At 46.1% G+C, this 27,893-nt stretch overlaps 2 protein-coding genes across 2 annotated transcripts; one reads left to right on the top strand and one right to left on the bottom strand.

Moving 5' to 3' along the window:
- Positions 1-11,332: 11,332 nt before the first annotated feature.
- On the top strand, positions 11,333-14,333 carry LOC136686708 (thiosulfate:glutathione sulfurtransferase). The gene is made up of 4 exons (XM_066660636.1): positions 11,333-11,666; positions 13,274-13,396; positions 13,505-13,667; positions 14,083-14,333. Exons 1-4 carry the CDS (start codon positions 11,534-11,536, stop codon positions 14,135-14,137), a joined length of 474 nt encoding a protein of 157 aa, XP_066516733.1. The 5' UTR covers positions 11,333-11,533; the 3' UTR covers positions 14,138-14,333.
- A 3,334-nt stretch (positions 14,334-17,667) lies between these two features.
- On the bottom strand, positions 17,668-27,419 carry zdhhc23a (zinc finger DHHC-type palmitoyltransferase 23a). The gene is made up of 5 exons (XM_066660635.1): positions 27,144-27,419; positions 23,750-23,889; positions 22,858-23,502; positions 18,379-18,546; positions 17,668-17,993 (listed from the first exon to the last, which is right to left on the bottom strand). Exons 2-5 carry the CDS (start codon positions 23,869-23,871, stop codon positions 17,714-17,716), a joined length of 1,215 nt encoding a protein of 404 aa, XP_066516732.1. The 5' UTR covers positions 23,872-23,889; positions 27,144-27,419; the 3' UTR covers positions 17,668-17,713.
- Between the last annotated feature and the right edge of the window lie 474 nt (positions 27,420-27,893).

Genomic DNA, 27,893 nt, shown 5'->3' with positions numbered 1-27,893 from the left:
GCTGATGTGCCACCACCAAGAGAAGTGAATAAATTACACACTGAGAAAATGAGGTTGTCTGTCAGACGTTTAACACCCCTCGTTACACCCCTTGTTCATGTGCAGTCCATCTCTCCTAAAACGTTCTCTCTTCACAAAAACAAGTTAAAGTTGTCAATGAAGTACAGTCCATTTGACCTGCAGCTGTTCTGTAGCCAGGTGTTTAATCCCAGTAACCTTCAGAAAATATTAGTGTCTCCTGCAGATAGAGGTCCACTGATGAAAAATTGGATTTTGAACTTGCTGAGTGTGTTAAGGAGGTCATTAAAATCTCTTTTAAAGTGTCATTCTTTCCAATGTGTAAATAATCAGCTTCACAGTCGTGTACTCAGCCAGTACAGCTGGAAGCTTTGCAGTAAGTTCAGGGACTGTGATGTCTGGTTTACATTGCACTATGAGTTTTGGGTTTGTTCCCCATTAACAGTGTCATCTCCAAAGATCAGGGTGTCTGCAGTAGGTTTGTTAGGGTTTTTTGACCGGCTGACACTTCTGGCACTTTCTGCGTTGTGTTCACTGTGTTTGTGATTCTCACGAAGGGCATGCAGTGGTTCAAATCTGTTTTTCAGCTGAAGTGAGTGAGAGCGATATTCTGGTCTGGTTCTGGGCTGTGATCTCTCAGCAGCAGTGTTAGGTTTAGCAGCTGATTTTCCTGGACCAGCTGTAGTACCAGGAGTAGAAGACAAGACTACAGAGCTATACAAAGCACGGCGCTTGGGTCTAGCTTCAATCTGCACCCATTGCCAATCTCTAGCTGTACTCACAGCAGTGTTGCCATCCACACAATCCTCTGGTTTGGATGTGTGTCCCTCCACTGTCCACTGCTCTGTTAAGTCCTCAGCCCGCTGTCTGCTGCCCGTACTCCCACTCACTGTTACTCCTCACACAGCTCAGAAATGCCAGTCCTTAAACTCTGACAGCAGGTTCCGAAAATTCTGACATCACATGTGTTGAACAAAATGATGAGGCATTTCACAAGTTTCTTCTACTGTAGCCTGATGAAAATGTCCTGGTTGTTGGAACAGTCCTCGTTCCTAGAGCAATCGCACTACTTTAAAACGTATCAAAAGCAGAAGATATCCAGTTTTGGCTTCGTAGTGCTGCTGACTTGTGTATATAAGCTCAGATACTCTATCACAGAAAAAACAGAGAGTGTGGGAGAGAATGTGTGTGTTTGAGAGAGAGGGAGAGAATGTGTGTGTGTGTGAGACAGAATACGTGTGTGTGTGAGAGTGATTGTGTGGAAGAGAATGTTTGTGTGTGTGTGTGTGTGTGTGTGTGAGTGTGTGTGTGTGAGAGAGAGTGTGATTGTGTGTGAGAGAGAGAGAGAGAGTGTGTGTGTGTGTGTGAGAGAGAGAGTGATTGTGTGTGTGAGAGAGAGAGTGTGTGAGAGAGAGAGAGAGAGAGAGAGAGAGAGACAGAGAATGTGTGTGTGTGAGAGAGTGTGTGAGACAGAGAATGTGTGTGTATGTGTGTAAGTGTGTGTGTGTGTGTGTGTGAGACAGAGTATGTGTGTTTGTATGTGAGTGTGTGTGTGTGTGTGACAGAGAATGTGTGTGTGTGTGTGTGTGTGTGAGCTGCAGGCGTCAGATTCTAACTGTGTTCATATTACACAGTACATGAAAATATAAAGGGCGGCATGGTGGCGCAATCACACAGCTCCAGGGGCCTGGAGGTTGTGGGTTCGATTCCTGCTCCGGGTGACTGTCTGTGAGGAGTTGGTGTGTTCTCCCCGTGTCTGTGTGGGTTTCCTCCGGGTGCTCCGGTTTCCTCCCACAGTCCAAAAACACACGTTGGTAGGTGGATTGGCGACTCCAAAGTGTCCGTAGGTGTGTGTGTGTGTGTGTGTCTGTGTTGCCCTGTGAAGGACTGGAGCCCCCTCCAGGGTGTATTCCTGCCTTGCGCCCAATGATTCCAGGTAGGCTCTGGACCCACCGCGACCCTGAATTGGATAAGGGTTACAGATAATGAATGAATGAATGATAATATACAGAGCACAGTCGTGTCTGTTTTTTTCAGGTTCAGTCACTAAATACATTTCAGGAGAATTAACACAGCACTGATTTTCCTGAAGTTCACAGACTGGAGACAATGTTTAATAAACTGAAGAGGTATAATTAATACAGACTCATTCATATACAGTAACATTGTTATAATTAAAAATGATTATATTAGTCAAATACTACTTCATTAACAAACAAATATTATCAAAGTTTCCACAGAAATAGGTTCCTCCTGTTTCTGCCGCGCTGAAGTTTGGGTCCACTCTCCTCAGTTTGGGTCCACAGCGCCCCCTGGAGGTGAAATCACATTATATCAGCAAGATTGGTCAACATACATTGCTGGGTTAAAGGGGAATTCCACCCATTTTCCAAAATCTGCATCAGGGTTCTATAGAGTTCTGTGTGAGGTTCTAGAGTGTGGATGAGAGGTGCTGGGTCGGTGTAGTGATTTTACCTCGTCCACTTGCAGCTACAGGAGTTTAACTGGAGACAGAATGGAAAGAGCAGTGCTGAGAGACCATTATTATTATTGTTATTGTTTATATAGTTGTTTTTATTGTGGTTGTTTACCCACAGACGCACCTGTACGGCACACTCCATTCGCAACGCCTTTCCCTGAAGACATCAAAAACGTTCACAGATCAGACACAAACAAAAAGATTAAAATCAGTGAGTTCATAGAAAAACACAAACACAATGATAATAACAATAATAATAAGTTTCTCTCACCAACGTCCACCACCTTGTTCAGCCAGTTCATTACTGCAGTGGAGAACAAAGTAAGTGTCTGTATTTAATGTTGCTCACTGTAAAACTGAAATATGCAAATGAGGTTGGTTGTGGTTTGCTGTGTCTGAGTGACATCAGCAGAAAGGAGTCACTGACTCTGATCTACAGGCGTAAACACTTTCGACTGATCCCCAGCCACCGAACTTACCGTGATCTCACCGTGAAGAAAAACAACAGAATAAAGGACTGACCGTTGTTTTAAAGAGAGACCAGGAGGGGACAGAACAAAAAAATAACAGGATGATGTCTTACACTGAGTAGACACTGTGAAAGACAAAAGATGACCACAGTTAAACACTCTGATAATACTGATCTCATATCTCTACAATGATCACTATTTCACAATCACAATCACCAGTATCACTACAATCACAGCTATCTCTGTAATCATCACTATCTCTACAATCATCGCTATTTCTATAATCATCACTATCACTACAGTCATCACTATCTCTACAATCACAGCTATCTCTGTAACCATCACTATCTCTACAATCACAGCTATCTCTGTAACCATCACTATCTCTACAATCACAGCTATCTCTACAATCATCACTATCTCTACAATCATTGCCATCTTTACAATAACACTATCTCTACAATTACAGTTATCTCTACAATCATCACTATCTCTATAATCATCACTATCACTACAATCACAGCTATCTCTACAATCATCACTATCACTACAATCATCACTATTTTTACAATCACAGCTATCTCTACAATCATCACTATCTCTACAATCATCACTATCTCTACAATCATCACTATCTTTACAATCACAGCTATCTCTACAATCATCACTATCTCTACAATCATCACTATCTCTACAATCACAGCTATCTATACAATCATCACTATCTCTATAATCATCACTATCTCTACAATCATCACTATCTGTACAAGCATTGCTATCTCTACAATCATCACTATCTCTTCAATCATCACTATCTCTATAATCACCACTATCACTACAATCATCACTATCTCTCCAATCACAACTATCTCTACAATCATCACTATCACTACAACCATCACTATCTCTATAATCATCACTATCTCTACAATCACAGCTATCTCTATAATCATCACTATCACTACAATCATCACTATCTCTACAATCACAGCTATCTCTACAATCATCACTATCTCTACAATCACAGCTATCTCTACAATCATCACTATCTCTATAAGCATCACTATCACTACAATCATCACTATCTCTGTAATCATCACTATCACTACAATCATCACTATCTCTGTAATCATCACTATTTCTACAATTATCAGTATCTCTACAATCACAGCTATCTCTGTAATCTCCGCTATATCTACAATCATCGCTATCTCTACAATCACAGCTATCTCTACAATCATCACTATCTCTACAATCACCAATATCACTACAATCACCAATATCTCTGTAATCATCACTATCACTATTATCACAGGTATAATTATTATTATTATTGATATTATAAAAAAATTTAATGTAAATTTTGTCGTTATTCTCAGTGTTGTTATTGTTGAAGATACTCACGTCTCACATGCTCGTTGACGATGCTGTCCTCAGTGAGTTTGGCTGTGGAGAAACTTTCTGTAGTTTATATCACAGTCAAATAAAAAGTGGAAGAATCTCAGCCTTAAATCAACCCATATCAACCACTTCCAAAAGCTCTGTGTGAGGTTCTAAAGCTCTTAGTGAAGTTCTAAAGCTCTGTATAGAGTTCTAAAGCTCTGTGTAGGGTCCTAAATATGTGCATAGGTTATTAAGCTCTGTGTGGGGTCCTACAGCTCTGTGTGAGGTTCTAAAGCTCTGTGTGGGGTCCTAAGCTCATTGCGGCGTTCTAAATCTGTGTGTGAGGTTCTAAAGCTCTGTGTGAGGTCCTAAAGCTGTGTCTGAGGTTCTAAAGCTCTGTGCAGGGTCCTAAGCTCATTGCAGCATTCTAAATCTGTGTGTGAGGTTCTAAGCTAATTGTGACTTTCTAAATCTGTGAGGTTGTGAGAGATAATGTTAGAATGTGTTTTCCCTCACCCAGGTCCATGTCTTTAAACTTGCGCGAGGGGTTTATAATCTCAGAAGGGTCTGAAACACACAGCAGCAAGACATTTTCACAAAACCATCACACACTGTGTACACACACACATACACACATACTCTGCACACAAACACACACATATTTCACACACACACACACACACACACACACACACACACACATCGTACACATACACACACACACACATACTCTGCACACGAACACACACACATATTTCACACACACACACACACACACACACACATTTCACACACACACACATATACTCTGATCACAAACACACACACACGTATTTCACACACACACACACATTTCACACACACACACACACACACACACACATACACACACACATACCGCACACACACACACACACATACTGCACACACACACACATACTGCACACACACATACACACACACACATATCACACACACACACACACACGGCTCACCCATTGCACATACACTACACATAAGACACATCATACACACACTACACACAAACACGCATCATACACACACACACACACACAGACACACGCCTTACCCACTGCACATATAATACATATAACACACATCGTACACACACTACACACAAACACACATCGTACACACACACACACAGAATCAGAATGTGTGTGTGGCTGTACCTAAGGCGTCCTCTATGTTGTCGGCGGTCCGGCTCAAAGAGGTGGGTTTCTTTTTCTTGTTTACCCTTTTTCCATCTGCAAAATAAATTAATCATCAACATTACATTCCTTCACCTTCCCCACCTCATCTTCACTCTCTCCACTTTATCTCCACTCTCTCCATCTGATTTCCACCCTCTCCATCTCATCTCAACTTCAACTCCTTCATCTCCATCTCATCTCCACTCTGTCCACTTCATCTCTACTCTCTCCACCCTCTCCATCTCATCTCAACTTCAACTCCATCACATCTCCACTCTGTCCAATTTATCTCCACCCTCTCCATTTCATCTCCACCCTCTCCATCTCATTTCCACCCTCTCTACCTCATCTCCATCATCTTCACCCTCTCCATCATCTCCACTTCATCTCCATCTTTTCCATCTCATCTCCAATCTCACCTCCACCCTCTCCAGCTTCTCCATCTAATCTCCAACCTCCCCATCTCACCTTCACTCTCCCCATCTCATCTCCACCCTCCCCATCTCATCTCTATCCTCCCCATCTCACCTCCACCTTCTCCACCTTCTCCATCTCATCACCCTCTCCAGCTTCTCCATCTAATCTCCAACCTCCCCATCTCACCTTCACCCTCCCCATCTCATCTCCACCCTCCCCATCTCATCTCTATCCTCCCCATCTCACCTCCACCCTCTCCAGCTTCTCCATCTAATCTCCAACCTCCCCATCTCACCTCCAACCTCCCCATCTCATCTCCACCCTCCCCATCTCATCTCTATCCTCCCCATTTCATCTCCACACTCTCCAGCTTCTCCATCTCATCTCCACCCTCTCCATCTAATCTCCACACTCTCCATCGCATCTCAACGCTCTCCATCTCATCTCCACCCTCTCCGCTTCATCTCCACCCTCTCCATACCCCCTCCAGCTTCTCCATCTCATCTCCATCCTCTCCATCTCATCTCCACCCTCCCCATCTCATCTCCACCCTCTCCTGCTTCTCCATCTCATCTCCACCCTCTCCATCCCAACTTCACCTTCTCCACTTTATCTCCACCCTCTCCATCTCATCTCCATCATCTCCAATTCACCTCCACCCTCTCCACATCATCTTCACCCTCTCCATCATCTCCACTTCATCTAATTCTTCTTTACCTTCTCCATCTAATATCAACCCTCCCCATCTCATCTCCACCCCATCCACCTTCTCCATCTCATCTCCACCCTCTCCAGTTTCTCCATCTCATCTTCACCCTCTCCACTTCATCTCCACCTTCTCAATCTAATCTCCACCCTCCCATCACACCTCCACCCTCTCTACTTCATCTCCATCATCTGAACCTTCTCTGCTTTCTCCAGCTCATCTCTCTCATCTCCGTCAGTGTGTCTATTATTTACTCACCACAAACACACACCAGTAGAAAGAGGACTAGGGTCAAGCTCAGAAAACCCCTCATTCTGTTCTAGTCTGCCTCGATTCTCCCGTTCCTTTGTTCTCCCGTTCCACGGTTCTCCCGTTCCTCTGTTCTTCTGTTCCTCTGTTTCTCTGGGCCACTGTTCTCCGGTTGTTTCTCTCTGTTTAACTGTGTCCCTAACCTCATCTATTCCGTTTAAACACCACCCTCGGCTCCATTATTACCATCCTCTTATTACCACCATCACCATCAGTTATTACAGTCACCCAGACCACACCCACACACACACAGAGAGGGAGAGAGAGAGAGGGGAGGGGGAGAGAGAGGGTGGAGAGGAGAGAGGAGGGGGGGGGGGGGTGAAGACCTGGAGGTTGTGGGTTCGAGTCCCGCTCTGGGTGACTGTCTGTGAGGAGTGTGGTGTGTTTACCATGTGTCTGTGTGGGTTTCCTCCTGGTGACTGTCTGTGAGGAGTGTGGTGTGTTTACCATGTGTCTGTGTGGGTTTCCTCCTGGTGACTGTCTGTGAGGAGTGTGGTGTGTTTACCATGTGTCTGCGTGGGTTTCCTCCTGGTGACTGTCTGTGAGGAGTGTGGTGTGTTCTTTCTGTGTCTGCGTGGGTTTCCTCCAGGTGACTGTCTGTGAGGAATGTGGTGTGTTCTCCCTGTGTCTGCGTGGGTTTCCTCCGGGTGAGTGTCTGTGAGGAGTGTGGTGTGTTCTCCCTGTTTCTGTGTGGGTTTCCTCCTGGTGATTGTCTGTGAGGAGTGTGGTGTGTTCTCCCTGTGTCTGCATGGGTTTCCTCCTGGTGACTGTCTGTGAGGAGTGTGGTGTGTTCTTTCTGTGTCTGCGTGGGTTTCCTCCAGGTGACTGTCTGTGAGGAATGTGGTGTGTTCTCCCTGTGTCTGCGTGGGTTTCCTCCGGGTGAGTGTCTGTGAGGAGTGTGGTGTGTTCTCCCTGTTTCTGTGTGGGTTTCCTCCTGGTGATTGTCTGTGAGGAGTGCGGTGTGTTCTCCCTGTGTCTGCATGGGTTTCCTCCGGGTGACTGTCTGTGAGGAGTGTGGTGTGTTTCCCCTGTGTCTGCGTGGGTTTCCTCCGGGTGACTGTCTGTTAGGAGTGTGGTGTGTTCTACCTGTGTCTGCGTGGGTTTCCTCCGGGTGACTGTCTGTTAGGAGTGTGGTGTGTTCTATCTGTGTCTGCGTGGGTTTCCTCCGGGTGACTGTCTGTGAGGAGTGTGGTGTGTTCTATCTGTGTCTGCGTGGGTTTCCTCCGGGTGACTGTCTGTGAGCAGTGATGTGTGTTCTACCTGTGTCTGCATGGGTTTCCTCCGGGTGACTGTCTGTGAGGAGTGTGGTGTATTCTACCTGTGTCTGCGTGGGTTTCCTCCGGGTGACTGTCTGTGAGGAGTGTGGTGTGTTCTCCCTGTGTCTGCGTGGGTTTCCTCCGGGTGACTGTCTGTGAGGAGTGTGGTGTGTTCTCCCTGTGTCTGCGTGGGTTTCCTCCGGGTGACTGTCTGTGAAGAGTGTGGCGTGTTCTCCCTGTCTCTGCGTGGGTTTCCTCAGGGTGCTCCAGTTTCCCCCCACGCTCCAAAAACCCACATTGGTAGATTGGAGACTTCATTGGAGTATGATTTATTCAGTATGCGATTCAGTATGAATTATTCAGTATGTGATTCAGTAAAAGTGATTCAGTATGAGTGATTCGGGAACGAATAATTCAGTATTAATGATTTAGTAAGTGTGATACATTACAAGTGATTCCGTATGAATGATTTAGTAGGTGTGACTCAATATGAGTGATTCAGTATGAGTGATTGAGAAAGTGTTATTTAGTATGAGTGATTCAACACACAACTTCAGTAACACACACACACACACACACCTCGCTCACTCTCTCTCTCTCTCTCTCACACACACACACACGCACCCCTCTCTCTCTCTCTCACACACACACACACACACATATCTCTCTCTCTCTCTCTCTCTCTATCTCTCTCTCTCACACACTCACAAACACCCCTCTCTCTCACACACACACACACACACACGCACACCTCTCTCTTGCACCCCCCCCCCCCAACCACTTACACACACACCGATTTATTGGAATAATCTGGATGTTCTAGACACAGGAGGTTCTAAGAGGTTCCACCGCTGCCACGCCCTCCTCTCTTTAACTAACCTGTAGAGACTGACCCTGTTGAATGCAGAAGTTAAGGCGGCGTGATTAATTTACTGACACAGAGCATGGGGCTGCATTTAAGGTGGACAGGAACAATGGGAAAGCGTCTCTCACTGAAATAGATGGAAATCAAACCTAATCTCTGGCGTGTCCCGGTCCACCGGTCCGGTTCTGCCTGTAGCTGTGTTCATGATGACAATCAGCAACAACAACAACAAACAACAAACAACAGCTACAAACTACACTCACCTCACCAGCGCCACATTAAATACCTTTAGTCCCTTCCTCCCTCCCTCCCTAGAGCCACCCTGCTGATATCAGCCCCATGGTTCTTCCACCTGTCCCCACCCATCCTCATCTGTCCCCACCCGTCCTCATCTGTCCCCACCGGTCCTCATTTATCCCCACCTGCTCTCATCTGTCCCCACCCGTCTTCAACTGTCCCCACCTCTCCTCATCTGTCCCCACCTCTCCTCATCTGTCCCAACCTCTCTTCATCTGTCCCCACCTCTCCTCATCTGTCCCAACCTCTCCTCATCTGTCCCAACCTCTCTTCATCTGTCCCCACCTCTCCTCATCTGTCCCAACCTCTCTTCATCTGTCCCCACTTCTCTTCATCTGTCCCCACCGGTCCTCATTTATCCCCACCTGCTCTCATCTGTCCCCACCCTTGCTCATCTGTCCCCACTTCTCTTCATCTGTCCCCACCTGTCCCCACCTGTCTCCACCTGTCCTCATCTGTCCCCACACGTCCCCATCTGTCCCCATCCGTCCCCTCCGTGACTGGGTGTAACTATAATACCACATTAATGTAGAACATAGTGAAAAGACAGAACACTTCAGGGGCCCAAAGCAGAAAAAAACAAGATACTTAAGGTGGAATGGAAAACTAAATATAGTAATAAACACAAAAAACACTAATAATAGGATATAGGATAAGGATAGCACTGACATTTGTTATTTTTAGTTGTGTTTAATGTCCACTGAGGGTCCGGCTTGGGTCCAGTTCCACTTTAAGAGCCTGCACCTTCGAGAACAGCAGGGTTTTACAGAAATAAAACTGTTTCCCTTTGTTCCCTCTATGATACTCTAGTCTTGGGGAATACACTGTGTTAAAGTCACAGTTTATAAGTGTGTGAGTAAGGTTTAAAGTCTTTATTCTGCTGTAAAATATTACAGAGTTCACTGTTCCATTTAAAAAGAGTTCAGAAAGTGTTTGGCCTTTATTTGAAAAGCTGTGATTCGTCATTTTATTCTATAAAATAATACCCAGAGCGTAAGAGCGTAGGGTTTAGGACCGTGTTTAAATTAAACGTACTGAGCATTTTATTGTGGATTTCATACGTAGTGTTTATTATGTGTTGCCTGAATGAGTGTGGGTCTGATGTGTTTATCACACAATGAAGTAATTCACTACTGAAGTAGTTTTGTTTTGTTAGATATCTTCATTTTACTGGAGAAATTAAATGACTTCTATTCCTACTGTTCAAGTCATTATTGTTTTAAAGTAACAGTAATTTCACTTGAGAAAGTCGACCCTTGTCTGATGGGGTTTAAAGTAACAGCGTGCGTCTGATGCTTGGAGCAAAGTTACTAGATAATGTTACTTTAATAAACAGCTACAGGCAACATTTAGCATCAGTTCCTCCCCCGCTACATTCACTAGGGAACAGTGCGAATTAACCACAATAAAGAAAAGTTATTTCTCAAAATAATCCTGTGTGAAACGTCCACTGTCTCCGATGAAACCAAGGTGTGAGAGAAGTGCTCACTGAACATGTGTCGGAGCAGAAATAATGGCTGTGATGTGCCGTGTCTCTGTGAAAAACCCAAACACATGAAGATACCGAGTCTGTGAGGGCGTAAATACACTAATGAATGAATGAATGAATGAATGAATGGATGAGTCAGGACCCGCTCTGGAGCTGCTCCTGTGATTCCACCCGTGTTTTATTACATTTCTCAGAGGTTTGTTCTTTTTATTTATTTGGAAACATTTTTAAGAACTTATAAATAACTGAAATAAAATCAAATGGTAAAACAGTGCGTTATTATCTATCAGAGCCATTAATCAATACCAACCAATAGCGGGAAAGCCATGTCTGTGATTGGTGGAAAACTGTATTGCGTGCGTTTCCTATTCTCTTCTCAGCCAATGAAAGTGCGCCTCGTTTCAATTCCGCCCACTTCCACTTCCGTGCGCTCCAATTTGCTTTATCCGTCCCTCATCAGCAACAAGACCTCCGTAAACCTCCAGGACCTCTGTAAACCTCCAGGACCTCTGTAAACCTCCAGGACCACTGTAAACCTCCAGGACCTCTGTAAACCTCCAGTCTTCCTGCCCGAGGGTCAGAGCGGGTTTCGCGGACAGTGGACCGAGGAGTGACGTATCGGAGCTTAAGATGTTGCCCCTCCGCGCCGTGTGTGTGCTGCTGGTGGTCGGTCTCGGGGTCGCTCTGAGCTCCGCTGAAGAAGCCTGTCCGGATGAAGGCGGGTCCTGTAAACGACACATTTACAAACAGCCGCTCGGTTCAGGTTTGGATCCGCTTTAACTCCCCTTTACTCCTCTTTATCTCAGCTTTACTCCTCTTTAACTCCCCTTTACTCCTCTTTATCTCAGCTTTACTCCTCTTTAACTCCCCTTTACTCCTCTTTAACTCCGCAGTGAACGGGGAAATCTCGGCAGTGAAACCGGTCCGAACTCGGGTTTTGTTCTAATCTGGGATTTCTGGGCTGTAGTTTCATTAAAGTCACAGTTCATATTCGAGCCTAGTTCTGATTCACTGCCTCCGTCTGATCCGTGTTTTCATTTACAGCCGTAAAGACTCGTTATTTACAGTTAATCAATAACTGATAAATCTACACTGACACGGGGCGGCGATGTGGTTGTGAACTTTAAAGGCGAGTCTTTAAGAAGTCTGTTATTTGACTGATAACAAACTCATTCAATCACGGACACTTTCAGAGCTGTGAAGTATGTCGTAATTTAAGTGAGTAATGTTACTGTAATAAAGTCGCGCACATGGGGCTCTGCACGTATCATCTGCAGCAGTGTACAGCCACCAGCAGAGGGCGCCAGAGAGGCGGGAAATGCCACCCGAACATTTAATCAGCCTTTTAACCCTTTACCATTAAACCCTTTATCGTTTAACGCTTTACCATTTAGCCATTTGTGCTGCAGTCTTAAATTATTATTATTAAATACATTCATTCATTGTAACCCTTATCCAGTTCAGGGTGGTGGTTAGTCCAGAGCCTACCCAGAATTACTGGGTGCAAGGCAGGAACACACCCAGTCCAGTCCTTCACAGGGCAACACACATTCACTCACACGCAGAGAACCCAGAGGAAACCCACGCAGACACAGGGAGAACACACCACACTCCTCACAGACAGTCACCCGGAGGAAACCCACGCAGACACAGAGAGAACACACCACACTCCTCACAGACAGTCACCCGGAGGAAACCCACGCAGACACAGAGAGAACACACCACACTCCTCACAGACAGTCACCTGAAGGAAACCCACACAGACACGGGGAGAACACACCACACTCCTCACAGACAGTCACCCGGAGGAAACCCACACAGACACAGGGAGAACACACCACACTCCTCACAGACAGTCACCCGGAGGAAACCCACACAGACACAGGGAGAACACACCACACTCCTCACAGACAGTCACCCGGAGGAAACCCACACAGACACAGGGAGAACACACCGCACTCCTCACAGACAGTCACCCGGAGCGGGACTCGAACCCACTGTCTGTGAGGAGTGTTGCGTGTTCTCTCTGTGTCTGTGTGGATTTCCTCTGGGTTCTCCACTTTCCTCCCACAGTCACATGTAGGGAGGTGGAGTGAGTTTGTTGAAGTGCCCTTGTGAGGGTGACTGGGTGAGGGTGTGACATCCTGTGATGCACTGGTGCCCTGCCCAGTGTGTGTTCCTGCCTTGAGACCAATGTTAAATGCTTAGAGACAATGAATGAATGAATCAACCCCAGAACACACAGTAACAGAGTTTGTTTCAAACAGAAGGTTTTATATTTTTTCTTGTGTCTCTGGTTCAGTGAAGAGGCAGAGATAAAAGTCACACTCTGTGAAGTTGAAGGACTGTGTGTGTGTGTGTGTGTGTTAGATGCTGAGGTGTCCTTTGAGCAGTTGAAGCAGATGTTGGCCTCTGGAAATGTGCAGCTGTTTGATGTACGCGAGCCCAGTGAATTTGAAGAAGGCGCAATTCCAGGAGCCATTAACATCCCCTGTGAGTAACACACACAAACACTGTGATGAGATCATATAGACATGATGATAAAGTCCACATACATTTGTCCCTGTAGTATGTGTGTGACACTGTAAATGATGTGTGCAGTGTCGGAGGTGGAACAGTCCTTCACTCTGACCCCAGATCAGTTCAAAGAGCTGTATGGAGCCTCAGTGCCTGGAAAAAATGATCCTGACTTTATCGTGTACTGCCAGAGGGGGCGCCGCAGCCTCACTGCACTGGAGATCCTTTACGGACTGGGATACAACAGGTATCTCTCTCTCTCTCTCTCTCTCTCTCTCTCAGCACATCCTCCAGCCCTTACACTGGACACCAGTCTGTTACTAAATAGACTTAAGGGTGTTGTTACTGGTTATAAATGTCTTAATGGTGTAGGAGCAGTGTATTTATCAGATCTGATACAGAGATCAGAGCCGAGCAGAGCTCTCAGATCTTTAGGAACTAGAGTTAATCCTGACTCAGGTGGAGAGTAAACATGAAGCAGCTTTTAGCTCTGGCGCCTGTGGATGTGTGTGTGGTGGAGGGGGCTCTCTCCTCTCCCTCTCCTCTCTCACCATGACACACACTCTCTCCTCTCCATCTCCTCCTTTAGGGCTCTATTTAGGATGTTTATTAACATCGGTTCTCTCTCTCTTTCGCTCTCACTCTCTCTCTCTCTATCTCAGAGCCCGTCATTACGCTGGAGGCTACGGTGAGTGGGAGAAGCTGGACGCTCAGTGACTGTAGTTGGAAGCTGTTCTGGGGTCAGTCTCAGTGCTGTGTAAAAGGAAATTTTTTTTTTTGCTGCTGATTCCAGACCAGTGTTGTGAGCCCTGTGTTAGCGGGGTTATTTTTACTGAAGGAGCCGCTGTGATCCGACTGATCCCTCTGCAACTCTGACTGGGAGGGCGTGTCTGACCAGGGGTGGCAGGGGGCGGGGGTCTGACCGGGAGGGAGTGTCTGACCAGGGGTGGGGGAGGGGGGGTCTGACCAGGGGTGGGATACATGTTTTTACACTAATCCGGACATTGACACAGTTAATGACCCTTTTTTTATATAAATACTAATCTTTATGAGCTTCATGTGAAAATGCAGAGGGGAACATTTCCAGAATAAAGTATTTTTGCTGTTATAAACTTGCTGTTTTATTTCCTGAATGCTGATGTAACAAACATCACCTTTAAACCAAATAAGACAATCTTAGTAAAAAGATAATGTCACATTCTTATAGAAGGTAAGTTTCCCAAAGAGAATTAGTGTGTGTTCCAGTTCACACTCGTACCTTTCAGTGCCTCTCAGAACCAGGCGTCTGAAGGACCTCAGCTGTGACAGGAGCTAAAGTTCAGTACTCGTCCAAATGCTCTTTGGTTCCTGTAATAGCAATGACCAAGGACCTGGAGGTGGACACAGGTGGAGAGGGAGGCAGAAGATGGAGGTTGTCTGAGCTTGGAGGGGCTCTGAATGTCATCAAAGAGGAGCTCCTTAACCCAATAAACCTGCCATGGGCAGGAGGCAAGACTGGAGTCACACCTCTGTGAACTCGCCTGGACCTCAGGGGCAGTGCCTTTTTAAAAACTATTGAGGCATCACAGCGTCCAGAGGAAATCAGCTCCGGGACACAATCTGTGAAGAACGCAGAGTCAGTGCTGGTCTTTTGCAGATCTCTGTAGTTTGTCAGAGGTGGTCAGAGGAATACAGTCACTGTCCCAGATCACAGCCGCGAAGAAGGAGCTGAGCCTAAAGCATCGCTCTCTGATAATGATGCCACCTGGAGGCCGTCCCCTATTCCTAACCCTAACCAGACAGATTTTCCCAGAGGAAGAACCAGACAGCCACACACACTCTAGTGCACTAGGGCTAGAGAACACACACCTGGAGCGGGGGGCAGTTGGAGTTATGTGCCATGAATGTTGAGGGAGGTGACAGTGCTGTTCCTTCACTTCACCAAGAGAAGGAAACATCAGAGGGAGCTGAAAGGCAGGTCAGTGTCGGGTAAAAAGGGGGGTTGTCTGGGGAAGCGCATTGAGTGTTTGATTGAACACTAACCCTAACCATGGCCGTCACTGTCCAGACTGAACGCAGACTGAAAAGCCACCTCGTACGCGTTGGAGGGGGGTGAATGAAGGAGGTCGGATCTCACTGCTGAGCCTTCCAGAGGTGTCCTGGACTTAATTCAAGTGGAAATTCCTACCTGAGAAAAGCTGATAAGCAGCAGGTGTGGGCCACGGGTGTAATTCCCGTGATTATGTGCAGGGCGTTGTCGTCTTATTCTGTATCATTTTAACTGGAGGACAAAGGGAGGTGTGACATGGAGATGTAGAAATGAGCAGTGGCTGGGTGAAGATTACAGAATAATGGCCTTTAATTCAAAAGAAAACATACACAAACTTGTTTTGCTTTTAAACTGCAGCAGATGAATACAATGATGCCCACCGCACCCACAACAGCAGAGCAGCTAACAACTATCACTAGGATGGCTTCTGAGACACACACACAGTTACAGTTTCAGACAAAAACAAAATAAAGCCGAGGGAAGTGAAGAGTGATCTCAGAGTTCTCTGTGAGCGCTGGCCCTGTGTGAGGAACCAGCTCATGATGTTTACACCCCACTGTTCAGCTCTTTACAAACACAGCAGCAGGACACTCACTGGAGTTAATGCTGCCACCGCTGCTGCTTTTGTCCCTGCTGCTGCTGCTGTGGAGGGGAAAGAGGACAGAGGACAAACTATGGAGGTGTATTTAGTGCAAAACCCCTGAGCACCTGTGACAGTGAGATTTGTGGTTTGTAGAAAATAGTCACACATGTGTATCAGTAAATTTGAAGTCACAGAGAAAATCTCTTCAGGAGTTCAAACCTGTGGGTTTACTTTCTCTCCAACAATTACAGCTTAACACTTACACCTACACACACTCTTCACTGCAACTGCACAAATCCAGCTACACACACACATACACACACACACACAAGTGGGAAATCATTCGGCACTGATGCTGACACCTACGACAGGGATTTAGGGCCACAGCTGCTCAGGGGTTTCACACCAAATACACCTCCATAGCAAATCGTGGAGCTGGTGGTTAGTGTCTATACTGTTTGTGTTTGTTGTGATTTCACAGGAGTTCAGGAAAAATCAGCCACAGTTTTTCTCTTGTGAGGGTCCAGAGCTGCTCTCCCTCAGCTGGTCATTTATCAGTTTTACTGCTTTAAACATAACAGGAAAACACCTGCTAAGATTTTAACCCTCGCCGTGCCTCCTGTGGAGGAGGACCAGACAGGGCCATTATTAAACACCTTCATTACACTCCACTTCTGTCCCAGCATCAACCAAACAGGGACTGGAGAGGGTCAGTGTGAGGGTGAGGGTGAGGGTCAATGTGAGGGTGAGCATCATTGTGATGGTCAGTGTGAGGGTGAGGGTCAGTGTGAGTTTTGTGTGTTTTATTTAAAGAAAGTGAGGCAGAGTGATGTTTGAAAGGAGTCAGGACTGTGTTTTGTGTGTTTTATTTAAAGAAAGTGAGGCAGAGTGATGTTTGAAAGGAGTCAGGACTGTGTTTTGTGTGTTTTATTTAAAGAAAGTGAGGCAGAGCGATGTTTGAGAGGTGTTTTGTGTGTTTTATACAAAGAAGGTCAATAACAACATGTTTGAAAAGTGTAAATACCATTGCTTGTTTGTGTTAAAGAAATTGATGTAGATTCTCTGTGGTGTGTGTGTGTTAAACAAATTAAAGAGTAAGAATTGTGTTTGAAAAGCCTTGAATATTCACCTATTTAAGGTGGAATGGAGAAATCAAGCTTGGTAGTACACAGCAAATAATAGTAGGTAGACGTTTTAGTGACATGGTATTTACCTGGTTGTGTTTTAAATAGATAAAATAGGAAATAGTAAGTGTTTCACAACAAGTATTGTTCATAAACCTAGCCCTAGCTTTAGCTTCACATAGCTGTTTAAGGTGGAAATGCGTATACACGGGCCGTTTCTGACCCGGGGGTGGTATCTGACCCGGGGGCCGTTTCTGACCCGGGGGTGGTATTTGACCTCTACACTTTAACAATTTTAATCGTGATTAGACACATGAAAAATTAATTCCACAAAAGTAAATCCTACTTCTAAAACTGAGCATTGGAGGCGTGGGGGGAAAGCCCTGCAGTGAGTCTCCTGTCACAGCGAAGTGTGGATAAAGTGTGGAGAGTAAAGAGTAAACGCTGAGTGGAAATGAAAGAGGGGAATAAGACCAGGACGCATCTGTGTGCAGCAGAGAGATTTTATTGACACTTTTGCTGAGGGAATCATAAAAATGGATGGAGGACTCTGATGGTCAGCAGATGGAAGTAGTGAGAGAATCTTGCGGAGTGTGTGAACCGTCCATGCTCATGGTGAAGAACTGTATCCAGTTGTGTCTGAATCCGTGCGAGTGTGTTCCGGTGTCCACCAGCAGGCCGCAGAACCTCCGGCGCCCGGTTCCGTTCCTCAGCGCCAGCTGGACCTCGCGTTCCGTCAAATTGCAGCTGACATTAATGAGCTGCAGGATCAGCAGGTGCAGCAACCCTCCTGTGATTATACAACTGTACCACACACACGTAAAGCACAGGGCCGTACTGAACGAACACACACACACACACACACACAGAAATATAATTCTTCCTCCCAGGCCACCAGGTGTCAGTGTGATGTCAGTAATATAAGCAAACAAGGCTTTTTTAATCCAGTCATTTTTGAGCTTTTCTGTTCATCACTCCATCACACAGAGTCCTCAGATCGAGATAAAAACGAATTTTTATCTTTTCTGGCTGTAGACCTCAGAGCAGTACTGTGTGTGTGGGGTGTGTGTGTGTGTGTGTGTGTGTGTACCTGCACTGGTTGTAGACTTCAGAGCAGTACTGTGTGTGTGTGTGTGTGTGTGTGTGTGTGTGTGTGTGTGTGTGTACCTGTACTGGTTGTAGACCTCAGAGCAGTTCTGTGTGTGTGTGTGTGTGTGTGTACCTGTACTGGTTGTAGACTCCAGGGCAGTACAATAAAGCAGTGAACACACTCTGGCGTGGGCAAATGCTCCTCAGTACCAGGCTGATCCCGTACAGTGATGTCAACAGGAAGAGGAGGAGGGTCAGGAGGAAGTCTCTGTGATTGTCCTGTCCCACACAGCAGTTTATCCTAACACACACACACACACACACACACACACACACACACATTTAATAACTGTGTGATTAAGGATGTTAGTCACAGGCTCACTTTCTGGATGGTGGAGTGTCAGCGTTGAACTCTGCACTGAACAGTGCAGTAATGTGGTTGACACAGTGCAGTAAATCAGTGAACAGTGCAGTAAATAGGTGGACAGTGCAGTAAAGTGGTGGACAGTGCAGTAAAACAGTGGACAGTGCAGTAAAGTGGTGGACAGTGCAGTAAAACTGTGGACACAGTGCAGTAAAGCAGTGGACAGTGCAGTAAAGTGGTGGACAGTACAGTAAAACTGTGGACACAGTGCAGTAAAGCAGTGGACAGTGCAGTAAAGTGGTGGACAGTGCAGTAAAGTGCTGGACAGTACACTGGGGTCCTGGGGTCTGTATCTGACCTGGGGTCTGAATCTGACCTCGGTTCGGTGTCTGACGTGGGGTCTGTATCTGACCCGGGGTCGATGTCTGAGCTGGGACCGGTGTCTGAGCTGGGGTCTGTATCTGACCTGGGGTCGATGTCTGAGCTGGGTTCTGTGTCTGACCTGGGGTCGGTATCTGACCTGGGGTCTGTATCTGACCTGGGGTTGGTGTCTGACTTGGGGTCGGTGTCTGAGCTGGGTTCTGTATCAGACCTGGGGTCGGTGTCTGACCTGGGGTCGGTATCTGACCTGGGGTCAGTGTCTGACCAGGGGTCGGTGTCTGACCTCGGTTCTGCATCTGACCTGGGGTCGGTATCTGAGGTGGGGTCTGTATCTGAACTGGGGTCGGTGTCTGACCCGGGGTCCGTGTCTGACCTGGGGTCTGTATCTGACCTGGGGTCGGTGTCTGACCTGGGGTCTGTATCTGATCTGGGGTCTGTATCTGACCCGGGGTCCGTGTCTGACCTGGGGTCTGTATCTGACCTGGGTTCAGAGTGTGACCTGGGGTCAGTATCTGACCTGGGGTCTGTACGATGCTGGACTGAGAGTGACCCTTGTCACATGAATGACCCAGGAAACCAGAAGTGTCCAAATAGTTGTGGTTAAATATTTAAATATTAAATTGTGTCATTGATTATTACACATTATTGATGCATACATTAATCTCTGTTATTGTTCACTGAGGTAAAGCCACTGCAGGCTTTGAGCAGTGTGTGTGAGAAACCTGGCCACACTGAGTTTGCTGCACTGTCCACCACTTTACTGCACTGTGTCCACTGCTTTACTGCACTGTCCACTGCTTTACTGCACTGTCCATCGCTTTACTGCACTGTGTCCACTGCTTTACTGCAATGTCCACCACTTTACTGGACTCTCCACTGCTTTACTGGACTCTCCACTGCTTTACTGCAATGTCCACCACTTTACTGGACTCTCCACTGCTTTACTGGACTCTCTCCTGCTTTACTGCACTGTCCACCACTTTACTGCACTGTCCACTTTTTTACTGCACTGTCCACTGATTTACTGCACTGTCCACCACTTTACTGCACTGCCCACCTTTTTACTGCACTGTCCACAGCTTTACTGCACTGTCCACCACTTTACTGCACTGTCCATCACTTTACTGCACTGTGTCTGATGCTTCGCTGCAATGTCCACCACTTTACTGCACTGTCCATCACTTTACTGCACTGTGTCTGATGCTTCGCTGCAATGTCCACCACTTTACTGGACTCTCCACTGCTTTACTGAACTGTCCACTGCTTTACTGCACTGTCCACCCCTTCACTGCACTGTCCACTGCTTTACTGCATTGTCCACCATTTTCCTGCACAGTCCACCACTTTACTGCACTGTGTCTTCTGCTTTACTGCATTGTCCATCATTTTCCTGCATAGTCCACCACTTTACTGCACTGTGTCTTCTGCTTTACAGCAATCTTCACCACTTTACTGCACTGTCCACTGATTTACTGCACTGTTCACTGCTTTACTGCACTGTCCACCATCTGGGGTCGATGTCTGACCTGGGGTCTGTATCTAACCCGGGGTCGGTGTCTGACCTGGGGTCTGTATGATGCTGGCCTGAGAGTGACCCTTGTCACATGAATGACCCAAGAAACCAGAAGTGGCCAAATAGCTGTGATTAAATATTTAAATATTAAACTGTGTCATTGATTATTACAAATTATTGATGCACACATTAATCTCTGTTATTGTTCACTGAGGTAAAGCCACTGCAGGCTTTGAGCAGTGTGTGTGAGGAACCTGGCCACACTGAGTTTGGTGGTAAACGTGGCACTGACAGAGGACCAGTGGGGGTCTGGTGAAGCAGGTCGAGGTTACGCGGTTTTGTGTTTGGGAGTTTCTCATGCACAGTGCAGTGTTTTCCTCTTGTATCAACCCAAAAAATGAATTAAACTCAGGAAGATGACAAACATCAAAGAGGGGAAACTAAGCAATGAGACGCACTCAGAGCTGGAGACTTAAATACACAACGTTACAGTGTGTATTATAAACATAGCTGCAAATTCCTCATGCTTAGATTGTGTGTGTGTGTGTGTGTGTAAGAGAGAGAGAGAGAAACAGTGAGAGTGTGTCTGTGTGTGTGTGCGTGTGAGGGAGAGAAAGAACCTGTAACAGATTGTCCTGGAGTGTGTATCCAGGCTGAAGACTGATCTCCTGTGGACTTCACACATATTTCACTAAGAAAACTCAGCTATGGTGACCAATGTGTGTGTGTGTGTGTGTGTGTGTGTACGTGTGTGTGTATAGCTCCTTTCACACCTGCGCAGTAATCCAGGAATTTTACTGCACTGTCCACCTCTCTACTGCTCTGTTCACCACTTTACTGCACTGTCCATGTCTCTACTGCTCTGTCCACTGCTTTACTGCACTGTCCATTGCTGTATTGCACTGTGTGTGTGTGTGTGTGAGAGAGAGAGAGAGAGAGAGAGAGAGAGAGAGAGAGAGAGAGAACATGTAACAGATTGTCCTGGTGTGTGTATCCAGGCTGAAAACTGATCTCCTGTGGACTTCACACATATTTCACTAAGAACACACAGTTCTGGTGATCAATCTGAGAGAATGAGGGAGAGAATGAAAATATTTTTGTGTGTGTGAGAGTATATTTGTGTGTGTGTGTATAGCCCCTTTCACACCTGCGTGGTAATCCAGGAATTTTACTGCACTGTCCACCACTTTACTGCACTGTCCACCACTTTACTGCACTGTCCAACACTTTACTGCACTGTCCACTGCTTTACTGCACTGTGTCTGCTGCTTTACTGCAATGTCCACAACTTTACTGGACTCTCCACTGCTTTACTGCATTGTCCACTGCTTTACTGCACTGTCCACCACTTTACTGCACTGTCCATCACTTTACTGCAATGTCCATCACTTTACTGCACGGTGTCTGCTGCTTTACTGCAATATCCACCACTGTACTGGACTCTCCACTGCCTTACTGCACGGTGTCCGCTGCTTTACTGCACTGTCCACCACTTTACTGCACTGTCCATCACTTTACTGCACTGTCCATCACTTTACTGCAATGTCCATCACTTTACTGCACGGTGTCCGCTGCTTTACTGCAATATCCACCACTTTACTGGACTCTCCACTGCTTTACTGCATTGTCCACTGCTTTACAGCACTGTCCAGCACTTTACTGCACTGTCCATCACTTTACTGCAATGTCCATCACTTTACTGCACGGTGTCTGCTGCTTTACTGCAATATCCACCACTGTACTGGACTCTCCACTGCCTTACTGCACGGTGTCCGCTGCTTTACTGCACTGTCCACCACTTTACTACTCTGTCCACCACTTTACTGTCCTGTCCACCGCTTTACTGCACTATCCACTGCTTTACTGCACTTTGTCCACCACTTTACTGCACTGTCCATTGCTTTACTGCATTGTCCATCATTTTACTGCACTGTGTCCACTGCTTTACTTCTCTGTCCACCGCTGTACTGCAATGTCCATCACTTTACTGCACGGTGTCCGCTGCTTTACTGCAATGTCCACCACTTTACTGGACTCTCCACTGCCTTACTGCACGGTGTCCGCTGCTTTACTGCACTGTCCACCACTTTATTACTCTGTCCACCACTTTACTGTCCTGTCCACCGCTTTACTGCACTATCCACTGCTTTACTGCACTGTGTCCGCTGCTTTACTTCTCTGTCCACCGCTTTACTGCACTGTCCACCATTTTACTGCACTGTCCACAGTTTTACTGCTCTGTCCACCGCATTACTGCACTGTCCCCTGCTTTACTGTATGAATGTTTGTGTTTATGTTGTAAAACATGTAAAAACCATTAATCTAACTAAAATATAATGAAATAAAAAACCCACCAAACACAGTGATGGTCCATCCGCAGAACACACACACCACAGATCCTGCAGTGACCCGCTCTGGGAGGACGCATCAATCGGCAGCTGGTGCACCATTTCCACTTCCTTTCTATGGCCGTTTGTGATTGGCTGACTCCACTACAGTGGGTGAAGTCTTGAGTAAAATGTTTACTCTGTTCTGAGGTGTAAAAGTTGTGTTCACAGCTGGACATATCTGGTCGGACAAACCCAGGACCTTGTTTAGTTCGCACAAGTGACACCAACATCAGTATCATGCCAGTTGTCACGGTAACCACCTGCTGGTTACTAATGTCACCCCTAGGAAATATTTCAGTGAGGAAAAGGTAGTACATGTATCCAAGAGAGAAGAGTGCCAAGCTGAGGAAGAAGAGAGTTCTTCTCTTTTTGCGGTGAGTTATGTAATAATACCAAAACACTAGCCCAGGCAGAGCTGTAAGGACTATAACTCCAAGCATGCAATGCAGCGCCGCCACCTGCAAGAGGACAGGGAGGAGCAGCATTGGAGGCAGGACGGACAGTTCAATATGCATAGATCCCAAAGAGCAACATGGAAAACACAAACGATCCGAAAAAACAGACAAGAGACGGAGGAAGTCTATTTTCTTCAAATCCCTTGGAAACAATCTGAGAGAGAGAGAGAGAGAGAGAGAGAGAGAGAGAGAGAGAGAGAGAGAGAAGGTTAGAGGAACTGCAGGGGGCGATAAAAGCTTTTTCGCTGCACCATAGAAGAAGAAATTTAGGCGAGGAAGTAAAAACGCAGGAGGAGCAGTAGCTAAATGTTGAAAACAGAATTTAATGAATGACAAGTTTGGAAATATTGGCTGCAGTGCTAATGGTTATCATATCATTTTAATTATTACATTATCCTGACCTTTCACTGGCATTGTCTACCTCCTCACAGTTGCAGCAGCAGTGCTCCCTCTGCTGGTCAATATCTCCACAGCAACACAGTGGATCATCTGGCTCCGGAGGTTTAAAGTGCTCACACTTCATCCTGAACACCAGGAGGCACTGTTATCAGATTGAAAGACAGGTCAAACCAGTTTCAGAGAAGACTAATACTCTAACACTAAACCTGAACCCAGAGCCCTCAACATCACTCTAATTCTAGTCCGGTGGCTCTGCCAGCTGTAATCTTGTACTGTGCACATTTTTTAAAAACATTCTTTCTTGAAAATAAAATTGTGACAACAGCAGATCAATTGGCTTTTTACTGAATATTTTGCTTGAGATTGAGATGTGGTTTTGGCTTGGAGAGACATGAGTCCTTGTGAAAGCGGGTATTAAAAGTTCTTTCCCACTCAGACCTTGTCTCTGTAGAAATTAGCAATCTGGCTGCTGGTTCTCCTGCCTTGCAGAGCACTGATTGTCCAGAGAGTCGTCACTCTACGCCACGCAACGCAGACGTCCAGCACCAACTCTCCATCTGTAAAATCTCCAGCTGCAGCAGAGATCACGTTTGTTTTTATCCGACTCACGATGGCAGCTCGTAAAATTACGCTGTGGTCTTTTGAAGAGGTTCAAACGCTCAACCGACGAAAGAATCCAGCGAGAGCTGGACGCTGCAACAAGGAAGAAACAAACTCTACTCTACTACTCTGCTTTTGTCTGAACTGATGACGGAGCTGTACTCGGTCCAAAACAACAACAATAACTACTTGTTTCCAAAATGTTTCCAAAGCCCGCTGTTTCCATTAGAGATGGCACCCAATACATTTCAGAGGGGGAGCTGGGGGAGAGGGAATGTAGGGAGAGTATGTTTTTCAGTGCCGAGCTGAGTCAGGTAGGTACAATGCAATGGAAAAGGGCCATCAGTGTAACCCTAGCGATGCTTTTAGTACTGGTGTTATCGCTACTTTTAGCACTGATGTTAGCGCTACTATGGTTTTAGTATTAGTGTGCAACACGATACACTGTGCATTTCCCACAGTATTGAACCAGATTAACAGGTCAGCTATCTCCCTGAAAGGCATCTGCTGAAATTAACTGACCACCCAGCACTATGGTCAATCTGGACCACCACACCCAAATCAAACCTGAGCTGGAGGAGACACACTGTGTCTCTTGTCCATCAAATATATGAAGTGATTCAGGATTTTCTGGAGCAGCAGCCATTGAGCTCAATGCAATGTGTGGGATGGGATTCATTGTCTTCACAGGGGAGGATCACTCACACACACACACACACACACACACACACGACTGTGTATTTGAATGTGTTTAACTGTAACACATTTCCAACGTCAGTGACTTAAAAACCAAACCTTCTGGATGTCCATATGTTGTGTTCTCTCTCTCTCTCTCTCTCTCTCTCCGACCTGAAGAACTGTTTCCTAAGAGAGATCTCTATCACTAAAATCTAATGAGTGACACAGAATAATACACAAAGGGCCTGTTCCAAATTGCACTTGCTCCCTAGAGTGCGCACTGTGATGAGCCCTTATGTGTTTCAGGTTTTTAAAAGAAAAAGTCCTGTGCTGAAAATAACTGTTCAACATGTGAACCATTTGAATGTGTTATATCCGCGTTTATTACATTTTTACACAGTAACATGTTACATGTGACTAATTCTAAACTTAAACTAACCCTGCATTTCACATGACATCACACTATACAGTCACCACCGTTTAGAGAACATTAATCATAAAGAACTCAAAAACACACTGGGGTGTTTACATTGATTGTTCTTTCTGTCTAAACATTTATACCTCATTAAAATGAAAGAAGTGAGGAGTCCTGACGGATTTATCCTCATCACGGTTCTGTCGGACTTTGTCAGTCTGTCGAGGTTCGGGCTGTGTCCAGCTCCACAGATATAAAACTAGCACTATACACCCAGACAGCTAATTGCTTACGGAAACCTTTATTTTATGACCTACACTGTGCAGTACATAGAGTATAGGGAGACATTTAAAATTCAGCCACTGCTTTGTCACACCATGGAAACATCAGCAACACTCTCACGTTTTTAGACAAGAACTACTTTATTAAACTTTAATCCAGACCAGAGGAATAATTTAGACTGACAGTTGTGATAAAACATTATCCTCGAAGAATCTGTTCCACTCTCAGAGAAAAGACTGAGACAGAGGAAGACGGGGCTCATCTCTTACAGACTACAACGACATAGGAGTGAAATACAAGTATCCTGTGTATGACCTGTGTGTGAATAACTGGCTCAGATTCAGACAGAAGAGCAGAGAGAAACATAGTGGGATCCTTTACCCCTTGACGTGAAGATGCAGTGGGCTTCTGTGTGTTAAAGTGCTGTGAGACCCTCTCCAGCGCAGGAACTGTGTATGAGACAAATATGTCCATCTGTTACTTTTTTACTTACTGTTACTTATCTGTTACTAGTGCTGCATTGAGATAGTCACTCAAACACCAAACTTTAAACATCACTGACTGAAACCCGGGATGGCATGGTGGCGCAGCAGGTAGTGTCGCAGTCACACAGCTCCAGGGGCCTGGAGGTTGTGGGTTTGATTCCTGCTCCGGGTGACTGTCTATGAGGAGTTGGTGTGTTCTCCCCGTGTCCGCATGGGTTTCCTCCGGGTGCTCCGGTTTCCTCCCACAGTCCAAAAACACACGTTGAGGTGGATTAGCGACTCAAAAGTGTCCGTAGGTGTGAGTGAGTGAGTGTGTTGCTCCCCTGGCGCCCCCTCCAGGGTGTATTCCCACCTTGCGCCCAATGATTCCAGGTAGGCTTTGGACCCACTGCGACCTGTCTGTGAGGAGTTGGTGTGTTCTCCCCATGTCTGCGTGGGTTTCCTCTGGGTGCTCCGGTTTCCTGTTGGTAGGTGGACTGGCGACTCAAAAGTGTCCGTAGGTGTGAGTGTGTGAGTGAATGTGTGTGTGTGTGTGTGTTGCCCTGTGAAGGACTGGCGCCACCTCCAGGATGTATTCCCGCCTTGCGCCCAATGATTCCAGGTAGGCTCTGGACCCACCGCCATTACAGATAATGGATGAATGAATGAATGACTGAAACCCAAGAACAGATGATTTGATAGCATTCAGCCACATAAACGTCAGTGAGGTTAGGTTCTGATCTGGATCAAAAACACAACTCTAAATCATCTCTGAGGATCTTGATATGTTTCCATCACAGCTTTAGATCCCCCTCATCGACCTTAGCATTGGGCATTGTGAATGTAGACTCATGTGCAGCTGCTTCAGAGTCACCCTCTTAAAATGGGCAAATTATATACTTTTTAAAATGGAAAGCTCTGGAATTTATTTAAAAAAAAAATTAATTGTGCCCCTACCTTCAACTCAGGGCTGGAGAAACACTGAGATACAGATTCCTGTGGTTCTTCACTTGTTCCTGGCTCTGCCTGTTTCTGTACGTTGTTTGTGCTGCTATTGTGAACGCCCTTTAAAATTGATCAGTAGGTGAACAGGTGGGTACTCTCCAAACACACATGGGTCAGAAACTACTCTTCTCTGATGCAGTGGGGTCCAGTTCTGCGCCGTGAGGTCCAGCTGAGTAAGGTCCAGCACAGTTGCTTTGAAATGGTGTTTAATCCGGGAGAAGACACACACAGTTCATTCATTTCAGCTTTAACTCGACCACTCAGAGAGACAGGAGAACATACACACACTCTCGCACTGTCTCTCCCTCCCTCTCTCTACCCCTCCCTTTCTTCTCTCTCTCACTCTACTCCTCCCCTCTCCCTAACCCCTTGTTATATTTCTTGGCCTCTTTCTTCCATTTTCTTGCTCGCTCTTCTTAGATCTCGCTATCTTTTATTGTTATTGTTTGCTCAGCGCTCCCTGAGGGTGGTGTAACAGGGGTGGGACTCTGGGGGGAGTGGTGGTGCTGGGGGCATGAATCTACACACCCAAATGTGGGGTGGGTGGGGCATGACTGGACCTGATAAACACACACATAGAATAACTAAAGCTAATAATGAAGACTTGAAGGTGCTGACCCTGGGCACAGTGACCCCTGGTGGACTGTTGACTCTGGGCACAGTGACCCCTGGTGGACTGTTGACCCTGGGCACAGTGACCCC

The sequence above is a fragment of the Hoplias malabaricus genome, chromosome 2 (genome assembly GCF_029633855.1).
Source record: "Hoplias malabaricus isolate fHopMal1 chromosome 2, fHopMal1.hap1, whole genome shotgun sequence".
Lineage (NCBI taxonomy): Eukaryota > Metazoa > Chordata > Actinopteri > Characiformes > Erythrinidae > Hoplias > Hoplias malabaricus.
Note: the sequence above shows the minus strand (reverse complement) of the source record. Positions and strands in the feature narration are given on the sequence as shown.

Bases quoted from the DNA above. Each gene is read 5' to 3' on its own strand.
- LOC136686708 (XM_066660636.1), top strand. From the start codon at position 11,534: ATGTTGCCCCTCCGCGCCGTGTGTGTGCTGCTGGTGGTCGGTCTCGGG. The intron at 11,667-13,273 runs GTTTGGATCCGC...TGTGTGTGTTAG, and splicing joins CAAACAGCCGCTCGGTTCAG to ATGCTGAGGTGTCCTTTGAG. The intron at 13,397-13,504 runs GTGAGTAACACA...TGATGTGTGCAG, and splicing joins AGGAGCCATTAACATCCCCT to TGTCGGAGGTGGAACAGTCC.
- zdhhc23a (XM_066660635.1), bottom strand. From the start codon at position 23,871: ATGAAGTGTGAGCACTTTAAACCTCCGGAGCCAGATGATCCACTGTGT. The intron at 23,503-23,749 runs GTCAGGATAATG...TCTCTCTCTCAG, and splicing joins GTAGACAATGCCAGTGAAAG to ATTGTTTCCAAGGGATTTGA. The intron at 18,547-22,857 runs GTGGGTTTTTTA...TGTGTGTGTTAG, and splicing joins ATGGACCATCACTGTGTTTG to GATAAACTGCTGTGTGGGAC.